The following is a 13,730-nucleotide window of genomic DNA, read 5'->3' on the forward strand; positions in this document are numbered from 1 at the left end:
CTAAATTGTCATGATTTACTGGAGTAAATATTTTTTTTACTGAAAAATAGTTTTGACCCACATCCAGAGAAGAGTACGATTGCCATCATACAAAATCCAAAATATTCCTTACGATTAAGAGGAGAGTTGTGATAGGGATTCAGAAAACTTTCTGCTCCCATGGGCAGCAAGCTGTAGTTAATTCTCTTTAGCTTCCACTCATATGCTTGTATGGGAAATAGAATTTTTATCTGATTTTGAGGTTGAATTACTTTTAGTACTAAGCAAGGCAGTGTAAAAAGTATCTTGCATTAAAATTTTCAAATTCTTTTTGCATGTCCAATTCCTGTATTTGCTAATTATGCAGTAAGCTGCTACATGTTTGTTCTGTTGCTGAGATCCTTACTTATTCTTAATTGCATTTTGGCAGTATTACAAAGCTACCAGTAGATTCCAGTATCAAGCTGTACATACTTAAATAACCTAGCACATCATGAACCATTCATCAGCTAAAGCAGATGATGAGTAATATTTGCACACAAATATGTCACCTGCCTGGTTTTCCAACCATTTATTCAAATTATCTGTGGAAACCTTTAAAAGTTTTGTGTAGCCCATTGATTTAGTCATACATGTAGAATATTAATAATTGTGCTAAAATAATTAATGGAAATTTTTTAGCAAGGAATGTGAGAATAAGTGTTCAGAAGAACTGAAAATGAGCAGTTCTTAAAGTTCAACTATGCTTATACAAGATACTCAGTGCCATTGAATTTCCTTGAAGCAAAGTGTGTAAAACTAAAACATGTCTTTTGTGGGCAGTATATATTCATACCTTTTTGTAGTTAAAGCTGTGGTGTTCCTTAGCACTGTCAGCTGGGCATCTGTAATCAGAAACGCGTTGTGCTGTATTTGACTATAGTACTTAATAGCAAAAGGAGACTTCGATGTTGATTACAGCTTGCAGACAGGTAGCTTTTTCAAAGTTGAGAAAAACCTTACTTAAAAACTTTCCAACTGATTGGAAAACTTATGTTATAAAATGGAGCATATCCAGTTCTCACTGAGAGATTCAGCATTGCTTTGAGGGCTTATAAAAGTTAATTAGCAGAGTAAATTGTCTAGTGTTCAAGTTGAATACGTTTATCTGTTACGGCAGTGTGCAATGTGTTTTTGAAAAGTGGATCTTAATAGGAGTCCCAATTGCAGTGTGATTTACCTTCATGATATATTAAGACATATTATTATATAAGACTATTACTCTTTTTTGCAAAATAAGGTTTAGGAAAGTCTTCAGAATATTGGCAAATAAAGATGATGAAAAGTGACTTGTAAAGATTGATTGAGCCACAATGCCTTGCAAGACTAAAAAAGGCCCATTTTTCAAGGAACTCAAAAATTGAATCCGGGTGCTGGTTTTAGCTGCATGTTTATTAACCCGCTGGGCTCAAACCATCTTCTGTTGTATTACTATATTATGGCTGTAATATAACTTCTGTTATAAATTATTGTATATTCTGTTAAATTAACTTCTGTTCTATTATGGCTCGTGCTGCTTTACCTAGTGGCTTACAGCACCACGGAATTTACTAAATACTTAGTTTTGTGGGGTGATGTGCGGAAGACTTGTGCAAAGTGTACTGCTGTTAAGCAACATGTTTGCCACTATCAAAAAGTTGACAAATTCTTGCGAAAATGTTTTCCTTGTGCTATTCATTTTGCCTGTGGGTCTCTAAAGATTTCCTTTTCATTTGTCCGGTACAAATACCTTTGGAAAGGTTCATCCAGTTCTCCATATGTTCTACCTTCAAAAAAGTCAGGCTCTATGCCCAGAAGTATTTTAAGTCCAAATGGTTGTCAGTATGTGATTGTCAGCTTGTTGTTGTAGTTCTACATTATAAATCCAATCAACCAGATCTGTGACACTGACAGCTATTTCACTTTATCCTCTGCCTGCCCCCTTAACAGATGCAGGATTTTTCCTACAAGACTAAACCATGCAGAAAAAAATGGGGTATTTTGATCAAGGTTGCTACCTGATAATTTCTTTCAGAAGGCATGGTTCTCCTTGAAAGTTGGTTAAAAAGTGGCTTGGTTTTACTAGCAAAATACAGTCATGTAGTCCAGTTTTGACTTGGAGAAAGAGCAAATATAATGCTACTGAGTGCAAATTAAGTATTGCTTGACAGTATTGTGTTGATGCTATTTAATTTGCAGGGTGTGCATAGATTATAGTCAGGAGTCTTTCATCTCCTCTTAATGGCGCATAAAAGCTGTGGAGTAAGGGAATACTCCTTTCTCTCTGTTTTCATTTGCTGTTTGACTTGATCTTGAATTGGTGTTTGGTAAAAGCTTAAAGCAGTTGGGAATGGAAGGGAATTTTAAAAGGCATTGGGGTTGAGGGAGGACTCATTGCCTCTACAGCAGATAGGTAAAGAGCCTTACGTAGCCCTGGGGTCTGGGACAATGACTGCTCCAAGTGACACTCTCCTGTAGTATATATTAGACTGAATATCCAGCAGACAGCTTTCCCTTCCTCCTTCTGTATTGTTTTCAAGATGATGTGTTCACTGAGGACAACTAGCAAAATCATTGTTTGAAATTGGTTTGGGTGTAATTTCACACCAATATTCAGAAAGCAAACTAATGCGATTCAGAGAAGTGGCCTGTTACAAGAACATTGCAGATTAATTTTCTCAACCGAGTTTTCCAGGGGGATTCAGGTGTAATGTTTATTACACAGAAGTGTAATGTAAGTAGAAGTGTAGCCTTGTCTAAAGGAGCATCCAGGAAACTAAGAAAAGAGTGAAAAATTAAAATACCATTTTTTCAAGGCAAAAGAAAAAGTTTAATCGGGAGTTCAAACCTTTGTAGCAATTAGAGTGAAGCTGATTTTTAATAGGCAGGTATAGAGTATCCAAGTTCTACAGAACCTGTTTTGATAATAGCCTTATTTCTAAATTTATGACACTTGCATTGCTTATTTTGGGAAATAGTGTGGTGCCAATCGAATATGCCTTCTCTTTTAGTGACTGTTACATTTTTTTTCCACTTGTACACATTGATCAAAAAAGCCCCAACCCCCAAGCAAACTCTACTCTTACATTTCAATTGCCTAAAGATACGGGAGTCCTTTAACTTTTTTTTAGGGCAGACTGATCAGCCTAGTTTAGTATCTTTAAACATAATGTAGCTGGGGTATCCCAATAGTCTGTTTTTCCTGTTTCTTCCCATTATTCTTTGGATAATTCCTGTCTTTTCGTCTAGGGATGTATGGTTTTTTACAGTATTATAAAATTAGATACAGAACTTCATTAATGTTGCAGATTAAGGTGAGGCATTGATTAGTTTAAAAACATGACCTTTATTATGTGTCCTTAGTCATACTCTTCTTGAAGCCATCTAAAGATATAAGAAATACTGGGGCCAGAGGCTCACAGAAACTTCTGTAACAGTGGCAAATTTGCAATGTATGGATTTTGCCATGATATAGTCAGTTTACAAGATTCCAGAACCTGCTGGCAAGGTAGAGTTGAAGGCTATCCTATTTTACTAAGTACACTTACTACAATTTGCATGACTTGCAAAGTTTCCAGATGAGACCAGATCTTTGTATCCTTTGCCTTAATTTGGCCTTTGCATAGCGTCAAGAAAGGTATGTTCTTCATGTGACAGTAGTTTAGTCCAATTTAAGTGAAAAATGTAAGACCGGTTAATATTTGCAATGATAAATGATGCTTTCCACTGCTGTTAATCTTAGCACGATGATACGGGTATAACCAACATAGCAAATTCTGAAAGCCCAGGTTTCTGGTGGTTGACAGTACACCTGGAACCTACAACCTTGTGTCCTGTTTTTATAATCTTTCCCAAAGTACCTGTTTCTGGCCGTGCTAGCTATGGTGTTGGGCTGGACTTGTGTGGCCACGTCATGTGGTTTCTGTGCACATACCAATCTTGGAGTAAAGTGCATCCATTGAGACTGCCCATTTAGCCAAGGATGTTTTTTAAGTTTTTGTACTATGCACAACATAGAGGATATGAATTTGAACCTTTAAGCCTTACTGCAGTAGAGAGGGAGGTTTTAAATGACCTTTTAACAGTTTTCATCAGCTATTTCATTACTGCTTTGACAGAAAGAGAAAGGCCCTTTTTGGAATGGCTACTAGGAGAGCCTCTGGCCTGCATCTCTCTTGCCTTCATGGGCTAACCAGCAGAATGCAGACCTAGATTGTTACAGCAGAGGAAAACCAAAAGAGAAACAGTGTTACAGGTGTGGGAAAATGGTCTTCCTTCTGTTAACATTTTAGAGTAATTGTGTGGAGCTGAGAACTATGGTCAAGTTCAAAGCTATGGCTTCTTTAAGGTTTCATGCTGGTGTTTAGACTGTCGTTTCACACAAACCCCATAATGATTCCTTAAAAGAAGAAAACAACTGGTATTCCATTATTAATTGATTTAGGGTGACTCAAATCATACTGTAGATGGGGGGTTTTCTGCATAGGTGTGTTTTGAGTAGTAAGATTGTTTTTAAAAAGACAATAAAAACTTCTGGTGACTACATTATCTACTGAAATATTATAAAACAGGGCTTAAGAGTTTCACAAAACGTTTCCATTAAAAACACTTCCTCGTTTAAATATAGACAACAAATGCTTTTCTCATGCTTTCTATTTGCCTCTCCAGAAAGTAACCAAATTTCCCACTGGGAAGAACATCTGAGAGGCTAATTAGGGAGGCATGGTCAGCTTTTGGATGTTTGCTTTTCTAATACAAATACAGAATAACGAATGTGAACTATAAAGCATATGGTAATGCACAGCTCCAAAAAGCATTTATATGGCCATCAGATCCCACTCTGTAAGAAAAATAAGCTGTTCTTAATACATAGACTTACAAACGGAAAGTAGACTGACAACATCACGGAGTTAGTTTGAAGTGGCATGGTTTAACTTTGTGGGAGTGAAAGAACTTAATATTTTTAAGTCTTGCAGCAAGGAGAACTGGCCCACAGATTTTAAAATGTTCTAGCAGAGTTTTTTTTCTGTGTTCAAAAGCAAGGCTATTCACGTGAAAGCATGCCTTCATGACTGACCCACGGGATGAGGAGCCAAAGGCTTGGTGATTAGGGAAAAAGTATAAATGTTGGTGTTAATCCAGTCGGATTATCAGTCAGTGGTTGCTTTGGTGTTCTTACTCGTTTGCCCTCCTCCCTCTTCAACCACCCCTGATGCATGATCCAGGTTCCCAATAAGAAAGGCTTCTTCGCTTTCACGGTGCTTGTGCTCACCAGAAGTACAAACGCAGTGTCAACTGTCAGTGTTACCATTCAAAGGGGGTAGTGATAGAACCAGATGTGATCGCTGGCCTGGGGGCAGGGAGGGTCACAACTTTTTTTGGCAAGGATATGCTTCAGTTGCAAAAAGTCTTTAAAACCTGTTGTCTAAAGTTAGTTCTCAGATTATTTTTTAACTGAGCCAGCATTTGAAATAGATGGTGAGGAACTTCTTAATGACCACAAAGTTGCTTTGAAGGATGACAGCCAAGATCTAGTGACGTCAGAGCAAACAAGTTTATCCAAAGGTGATGCTCTTAAAAACCTGTTTTTCAGGCTGCTTTATTTTTTTAAACTGTTCTTCAGTTAGTGTTCTGTAATACAATTGTTTGTACTTTGAACAAGATTGAGGTCAGTTGCAACAGACTTTCTTTAAGCAGGTGTAGTCAAAACAGTTTTATGTGTTCAGGCTTTTTAAAATGATCATGTATTTTTGGACACCCTTCAATGGGAGGTATTTTACACCATCTATTGGAAGGAAGCAAGGAGAAAAGGGGAATTAAAAAGGTGATATGAAAACTAAAGTTACAAATGTGGAGGTATTTATATGCTATTGCTAAATGATAGTTAATGGCCTGTGGTTTGTATGGGCTCTAAACTAACAAAGGTAGATGTTTGATTCCCAGTTATAAACAGAAAATCCTGCCACTCCTTTTAGCATACATGTCTCTTCAAGTTCTCCTTGGGGGAAATAAATACATGAAATGATGCTGGGTATCGCATTTGTTAGGGAATGTGTTATTGCTACTCATGATCTAAAATACTTACGCAATGTGGTGTCAGAGACATTAGATTTGAGTGATCCTGAAAGTAGTCTCCTTTTTTTTTCAGCCCCAAAATATTCTACTAACCAGTAAGTCCCCTCTGGGAGACATTAAGATAGTAGATTTTGGCCTGTCCAGGATAATGAAGAGCAGTGAAGAACTGAGAGAAATTATGGGAACTCCAGAATATGTAGGTAAGTTGTTGCTATAGGAGTTGATGTGTAGGTCAGGCTTCTGAGGAGTGAAAAGAGAAACTCCCTCAATTTGGTGAATGCTGGACTGGCTGTGTAGCTACTGTGTCGAAAGATGAGGTTATTCCTTGGACGTGGTCCTGCTGTCAACAGTAGAACTGGCAAGCCTTGCTGGTCTAATGAGTGGTGCTTGTGTGCTTGCACTGACGATGAGTGCTCACTTCAGATGATTCTTAACAGCAGCAATAACAAGTATTGCTTGGATTAAAAGTTTAAAATTACATATTCAGTCTCTGAATAGAATATTTTAGCCTGTGGAGGTTTGTATCCATTTTATTTTTTAAAGAAACTGTACTTGAAGCCTTGAAAATGTACCTGAAAATATCTTAAGTTGTATGGTATATCTTTATGGGCATGGTTTTCAGTACTGGAGTATGGAATGTTGGATATTTCTGATTTTTTTCCATAAGAAATTTGTATGGAGCTTCCTTAATTGCAAAGGAGACTGGCCTGGCTTCTGAAGATGACAATAATAGGAAAACAATTTTTAATTGTTTTGTTTTACTTAGAACCAATGAATGATAATAATCACTTGAATAGAAATATCTTGATTTCAAAAGACTCTCATGCCTCAAATGGCTTATCTTAAATTTTACCACATACCCATTATTGTGCTATATAATTACAATATGATGTCTGCATGTGACAAAAAAACCCTTGTTTTTCTTCCCCATGAATAGCTCCTGAAATTCTGAGTTATGACCCAATCAGTACAGCAACCGACATGTGGTAAGTTGAAAAGTGGGTTTTTTTTATAAAACAAACAAACAAAAAAAGCTGTACCAAACTAAAAAACTGCTTTTCTGTGTTTTCGCTTTTAATTTAGGAGCATTGGAGTACTGGCATATGTTATGCTAACAGGGATATCGCCTTTCTTAGGGGATGATAAACAAGAAACATTCTTAAATATATCTCAAATGAACGTAAGTTACTCTGGAGAAGACTTTGACCTCATATCAGAGTCTGCTGTGGATTTCATCAAAACTCTGCTGGTTAAGAAACCTGAGTAAGTAAAATACACAATTGTACATGCTAATATGTCAGGGTGGATTCTTTCTGAATGTAGCAAGTGTGGCATTTTCATTTTTAAAGTATAAGGGAACTTTGATTATTCATATTTCGTTGTGCTATTACCTTTATGTATATGAAGAGAATTCTTCCATTTCCCTCCAAACTTGCATATTCTGAATGCGTCCAAGTGTTAGTAATTAAAACTCTAATTGATTTCAGAAAACTGTATATGAAGCATAGCACATGGTACAGTTTACTGACTTCCGTGGCAGGTTAGCTGATATTTTTAAATGAACTGTGCTTCGAGCCTTTTTTTTTTTTATGAGTTGGTAGAGTACCTTACTCTTTTTCTGTTTTGTTAGCATGCTTTGCTCAACAGGCAGCAAACTGGAAATTCCAGGTTTCAGAAGAGATGTTTTTTGTGGAACTTCACCGCTTCTTCATGGGGAATGTCAGCATTTGAAATTGCCTACAGCTTGTCTGTGGGAATACTTCAAGAATGCAAGGACTGGATAATTTTCCTATATATGTATATAAAAAAAAAAATCTGTATAAACTTTGGAAGTTGGTTGGCAACATGGGAGCAAAAATCTGCTATTTAAGGATCTATGAACTCTTATTTTAAATGTTAAGAGTTCATCTCCTTGGGCTGCTGTTGCACATAGCTATCAGCACTTTTTTTGAAGTTCTGTAAGTCTGTCTTTAATACAGTCACATCCTTGGAATAATTTGCATGGATTTCTCCTGCAAGGTGCTAGATTTCAAATCCATTTGGACATTTATTTTGATGCTTTCCTTCCTCTGCAGGGACCGGGCAACGGCTGAAGAATGTCTTCAACATCCATGGTTAGAACAAAGCAATAATCCTGCTTGCAGGGCCTGGAATAAGAGTACAGGAGGAGAGACCAGTGATGTCACCCAGAAAGATGCAGATTCTGCCTCCGAAAAATCAGTAGATGCTGAGAAGACTGAAGAGGAAGAATCAATAGTGACAGAAGAACTAATTGTAGTGGCTTCATATACACTGGGACAATGTAGGCAGTCAGAAAAAGAAAAAGTAACTGAGCAGAAAGCCATTTCCAAACGATTTAAATTTGAGGAACCGTTACTGCAAGAAATACCAGGAGAATTCATTTACTGAACTGTGTGGAGCTTCTTAGCTGTAACTGGAAGGCAGTGTTTTCTACTAAACAAAAATATCCTAGCCAAGTGAATTTCTGATATGCAATATATGTTCTAGATTTAAAAAAAAGTTGGTAAGTGGCATCTGAGGAAAAATGTGCCAAACTTTTAATTTCATGGAACAGATAAGCAAGATTTCAAGTGGCTGACAGGAATTTAACAAAGATAAAGAGCTTATTTTTGTTTGTAATTTTTATTTCTGGCGATTTTTTGTTACTTGATAGCAGAGTTTTTGTTAATTGTTCCAGTGTTCTGGAGAAGTTGACATTGGAAGTGTTTCAGTGACTGATGTCAAGAGGATTATTTTAGGATATGTTTTGGCATTTAATGCAAATATATAATGCTGGGTTTTCCTCAAACACCTTTTAGCACCCTCGACTTCAGTGGAACTATCTACTGATCTAAGAGGAGAATTTGATCAGCTGGTTTGACATAGAGATTTCAAAGTTATACTGTGTGTAAATATTTCTCTGTTTACATCAAGTCAGAGACTCACATTCATCTGGTGTGTAGCCACCCAGTGAGATGTGCTTCTCTAGGAAGACATGTACATGTCCCACAGGTGAAGAAATCTGTTGTGGGGAATGATTCCAGATCACAGTGGTGATACTTCTTTACTTGGGAGCACAGTAAAATCCTGTTCCAGAGGGTGATGAATTTGCTTTGGTCACTCTTGAGAGCCAGCAGACAGCTCCCTTCCCCTCCTGTGTTGGGCGAGATGTGCTCATAGAGTCCAGCTCAGGGTGACTGCACAGTGTTTGGAAAAAGAGGGACAGAGGCTCTGATGTAGCTCTACTGAAGTTCTTTCCACTGGCTTCACATTAGAGCAGACAGTTTGTCCAACTCATGATAAATCAGCCCTTGGTTCCACCTCCCCCAGAACCTGACTGGGGTTTTACTGGGAGCATGAGGTCATTTCTGCCTTCTTTCTGTTCCTCTAACCATTGCTTTAAGGAAGAAAGAAGCATCCTTAGGCTAAATTGCATAACCTTGTTCAATATAGCTATCCGATGAGGAAGATGCTGCTGCTTCCTCTGAAACGATGAAGCACAACTCATACCTCGCGCTTCCCCATCACTCTCCGTAGACACTTGGAAAAACAGCATGTGTGTGATGGGGCAGAGTGGGACTGGGGAGCTGGGTGGATGGGTCGTAGTTCTGAACAGACACGGTCCCTCAGAGGATAAAGCTGGGACCAACTGGGCGTCAAAATTGACTGGTTTTTGCAATGTATAGGTCTGAGGATCTCGGACTGAGTCCTAGTTTTCCGAGAAATCTTTCATATTGATGCTGTTCCAAAGTTTAATTTTTATGTAATTGAAGTTTAGTACTATTATATTGCATACTGTTAACTATTCAACTATTTATTTGGTTTCCTTATGCTGTTCCTTTATAATAAACCCTGACAAAAGTTTTCTTGCTATAAAACAATGAATAGAAACTCTTAAGCTACTTTTTCCTTTTTATCCATGTTGCTACAGACTTTCCTAGTTTCAAATGTTGTGAGAATGTTCTTAACTTTTTAGTGAGCAGGAGTTCAGTGTTCTGTGCTAATATTACAGTTCCTCCTTCACACAAAAGGTAAATGGCTTATTAATGACACAAGCAGTATTGGGGTGATCTGATTTGGTGTTGCTGAAAGGGTGGGAGAAAAAGCACTAGGAAAGAAGAAAACTGAACCAAAAGCAGCATGACACTGATCGGGGCAGAATTTTTCCAAAAGGCTTCATTGCCAGTGGTCTGGTTGCCTTCACTCAAAGCCGCATCAGAAAAAGTGCACCTAAATCATTTTCTTTGGCTTCTTCCCCTATGGAATTACCTATTGAATATTCATGTAGGTGGGACAACTCCTCATTCCTTGGAGACCTTCATACAAGAAAACATCCACTAGTACTCATAACTGAGTGTGGATATGGTTTATACTGTAATGTGGAGATGCCTTTCAGGCTCTGGAGAAAGGAGTCTGCTGGTTTTTCCCCTCCTGTGGACAGTAACCTCCAGACTCCTCCTGAGAGGCCACCACACAAGGTTGTCTGGGGTAGCTGTGCCTGGCCATGAGTTTAACAAGAACCCTTGGGCCAGCAGAGTAGTGGTGTTACCGGGGGGCTTCTGGGGGTGGATGGGGGCTGTGTTACTGCCTGTCTGCTGACCCTGCCTACACTGCTCACCTGTTTTGGGTTTTTTCACAGCCATCCTGCTTTCACTGCTTAGCCATGTGCCTGAGACACTGCTTGGGTGAGAGCACATTAACTTACAAAATTCTTTTGTGCAAGATTACAATTTCTCCCAATGTTTGTTGCTGCCATTTTGACTTCTTTTTTTCATGTCTTTACTCCCTTGCTTTTACAAAGCTGAGCAAAGTGCTGAGGGGGAAGCGTGCCTGCATCCCACCCTTACAAACCAACGCATCTCCATACCTGAATGTGTCATAGCTCGTGGCTGCTCACAGCAAATCACTTGAGGGACGTTTACCTGTTTCAATTCCTATTCGTAACCACAGGTCATGTCTTAGGTGGGGACTGGTAATGAAAAGAGTAGATGCTGAGCAGCATACATTTTCTCCTATATTTACTGTTTTTAATGTATGACAATGAAGCTTAACGTATATAAATGAACGATGTACTTATTACAAGGCCAGCTTTTCTTCAATTGGCTGCTTTGAGATTCCCAGTGGGCTGCATTTCTGTTTAACTTTTTGTGCCTTAAGGTGGTTTTGTACAGTGATTTTCTAACATTAAGAATTTGTATAAAGTTGTGACAGTTTAATAGTGTAAGTTATAAACAAGACATCTTAGAATGGCCCTATAGTAGGAAAAATTTTCTGTAAGGTTTAACTGTGGGACTATCAGCCGGTCCCACACACTTGACGCGATTTCTGTTTGGCTGTAAGTGTGGGTGAAACTGTTAATGAGCTGTTCTTACCCTGCACTGCAGTAAGGGGCTGTTGAGGTTGATGTTTCTGAGAGGCTTAGCTACTGGTGGAGTAACACATTCAGGCTGGGAAGGCATCACTAGCTTGTGAAGAAGAGCTGATTTTCTGCAGCTCTCTGAATGCAGAGGTCTGCGTGTACATACACAGTTCATCTGGAAAAAGGGCTGCTTATGCCTGAAAGCGTCTGTGGGGAAGGGGAGGGAGTTGTAGAGGAGGAATCTGCTCCCGGGCCGCAGTAGGCAGTGAACGCTATGTCCCTGCTCTCTGGCTGGGCACCTGCTGCCTAACGCTGGGAAGCTGAGAGGAATGGAAATGTGGGTGTTGTCAGAAACCGCTGGAGAACTGTTATCTCCATGGCTCTGAAGGAGAGGTGTGACCTAGAGCTATAGGTGGGGGGCGTCCAGGCCTATGTGTCTGTTGCAGCTGTTGGAATAAACAGCAAACACCTCGTTGCAAGCAAAGCCTTGTCTCCTCTCGTTGCTATATTCACCTCTTTAAGAAAGGGGCTGTAGATTTTGTAATCATTAAACTAAAATTTCAAAAAAATTCTCCTTTTGCTATCCAAAGCCGAATTTGCATGGTGATTTGTCTCATTTCTTACACTTTTCAAGTGAGGATCCGTAAATACAAAAGGGTGAATTTCAGCTTGCAATCTGCCAGGTGAAGCTTGAGGGCTGTTAGGAAATGCAAATAAAAATTAACTGCCTGTTCTCCACTGGTGGTGCTGGCGGGGAACAGGGAGGAAGGTGGGCCTTGCACCAAGTTATTCCATGGCTTAAGAGCGCTCTTGAATATTCCAGGGACTGTTCCTGGAAGGCAGTTTGACATTTTAAAGAAATAGTGCCAGTTCATTGTACTTCTGATAAGGTGTTTACTGTTTCAGGAACTTCACAATAAATGAAATTTTGTTTTCTGAACAGCTGCTGGGTCTTTTGTTCTTCACACATTGGGAAACACTTTCAAACATATATTATGGTTTTTAGAAAAACTATTTTCTTCAAGACAGCATTACTGATTTGAAACAGAATTCCAGAAGTTATGCAGGTTTGCTGGGAGCAGGATGATGTCTGGAATCTATAGTAAAGCTGGAGTACATGACTGCCTTGCAAACTACTGCAACTTCAACTCTTCTGTGGTCAATGAATGCACACCTGCATGCTTGGCCTTGAAAATGAGCTAGAAATATATTGCTGGGGCTGGGTCCTGGTATGTCAGGTGGAGTCTCCTCTTCAAAAGCCCTTGTTTTTCTCCAAGGACTTCTGTAAAGTTATTTTTCTCAGCACCCATGTAGCATGATTAATGATAGTTTAATTTTCTGAACTACACGTTTGTTCAATTTGTGCAGCAAATATAAAATGCACCAATAATCTTTTCTACTCTAAAGCAATCTCCTTGCACTCTGAACATCTCCACAATACAGTATTTACCAATGTTGAATTAAGCTGTGCTGGGGATTAATAAATAGAGTCACCTTATCCAAACAAATCTTCCTATTGTTTTTTTGGTTTTTTTCTTGGTGGATATGAAACATAGTGCTATATTGCCATTAAACTTAGAACTGCTATTTCAGATGACTGACAGGTGGGGAGAATGACCTACCTGAAGATGTAGGGTTGGAAAATGGTATTTAAAGGCTAGAGTGTGGTGTGTGGTGGAGGACAGCTGCATATCCAGGCCAGGGTGGAGCAGATGCACATCAGCATTAATCCAGGTTTAAGGAATTGTGCTGAGATCTCTGCTCTGTGCAACTAACATCCCCTCTGAGGTGCACTGGGCCCAGAACTCTGTTACTTGCCTGATGTGACTTCCTGTGGGGAAATACAGAGCATCAACTGACTACGTGCTGGGCTAGAGAACTATTTCCTCTTCTAACACTGCTTAATTTCATTAATTGTTCCTGTTATAAAACAGCTGACAACTGGATAGCTCTGTAAGAGTCAGATATTTTGGTTCCATAAAAATACAACCTGGAAGCTTTATAAAAGGGGGGAAAAATTAAGCCCATATGGGTGTGATAAAAATCTTAATTAAGAAAAGGTTAGGATTTGTCAAAGTGTAGCAGAACCTTAGTACCACAACAGTTACTGCAAAATTAGGAGAGGAAAAGGAATTTAAGGACTTGAAGGTATTATCTTTTTTCCTGTAAACAGAGAGAAAATTGCACTGAGTCTTTGCTTGCTGGTGCAATCCGAATATACAGCTCAGCATGTGTACCCCATCTCTTCAGTTATTTGTCATCCCAGTGTACAGACTGAATTAGGTGCCTTTTAACTAAT

At 38.9% G+C, this 13,730-nt stretch overlaps 1 protein-coding gene across 1 annotated transcript in view; it reads left to right on the forward strand.

The window, feature by feature from the left end:
- STK17A (serine/threonine kinase 17a) overlaps nucleotides 1-12,371 on the forward strand; it is a 28,269-nt gene extending 15,898 nt beyond the window's left edge. Inside the window, exons 4-7 of the mRNA XM_026843829.1 lie at nucleotides 6,146-6,272; nucleotides 7,010-7,058; nucleotides 7,156-7,335; nucleotides 8,148-12,371. Of these exons, the coding sequence (XP_026699630.1) occupies nucleotides 6,146-6,272; nucleotides 7,010-7,058; nucleotides 7,156-7,335; nucleotides 8,148-8,481 (690 nt within the window). The 3' untranslated portion in view covers nucleotides 8,482-12,371. The remainder of the gene's footprint in view (nucleotides 1-6,145; nucleotides 6,273-7,009; nucleotides 7,059-7,155; nucleotides 7,336-8,147) is intronic.
- The last annotated feature ends 1,359 nt before the right edge of the window (nucleotides 12,372-13,730 follow it).

The sequence above is a fragment of the Athene cunicularia genome (assembly GCF_003259725.1).
Source record: "Athene cunicularia isolate RWA chromosome 2 unlocalized genomic scaffold, athCun1 chr2_part2, whole genome shotgun sequence".
Taxonomy (NCBI): Eukaryota; Metazoa; Chordata; class Aves; order Strigiformes; family Strigidae; genus Athene; species Athene cunicularia.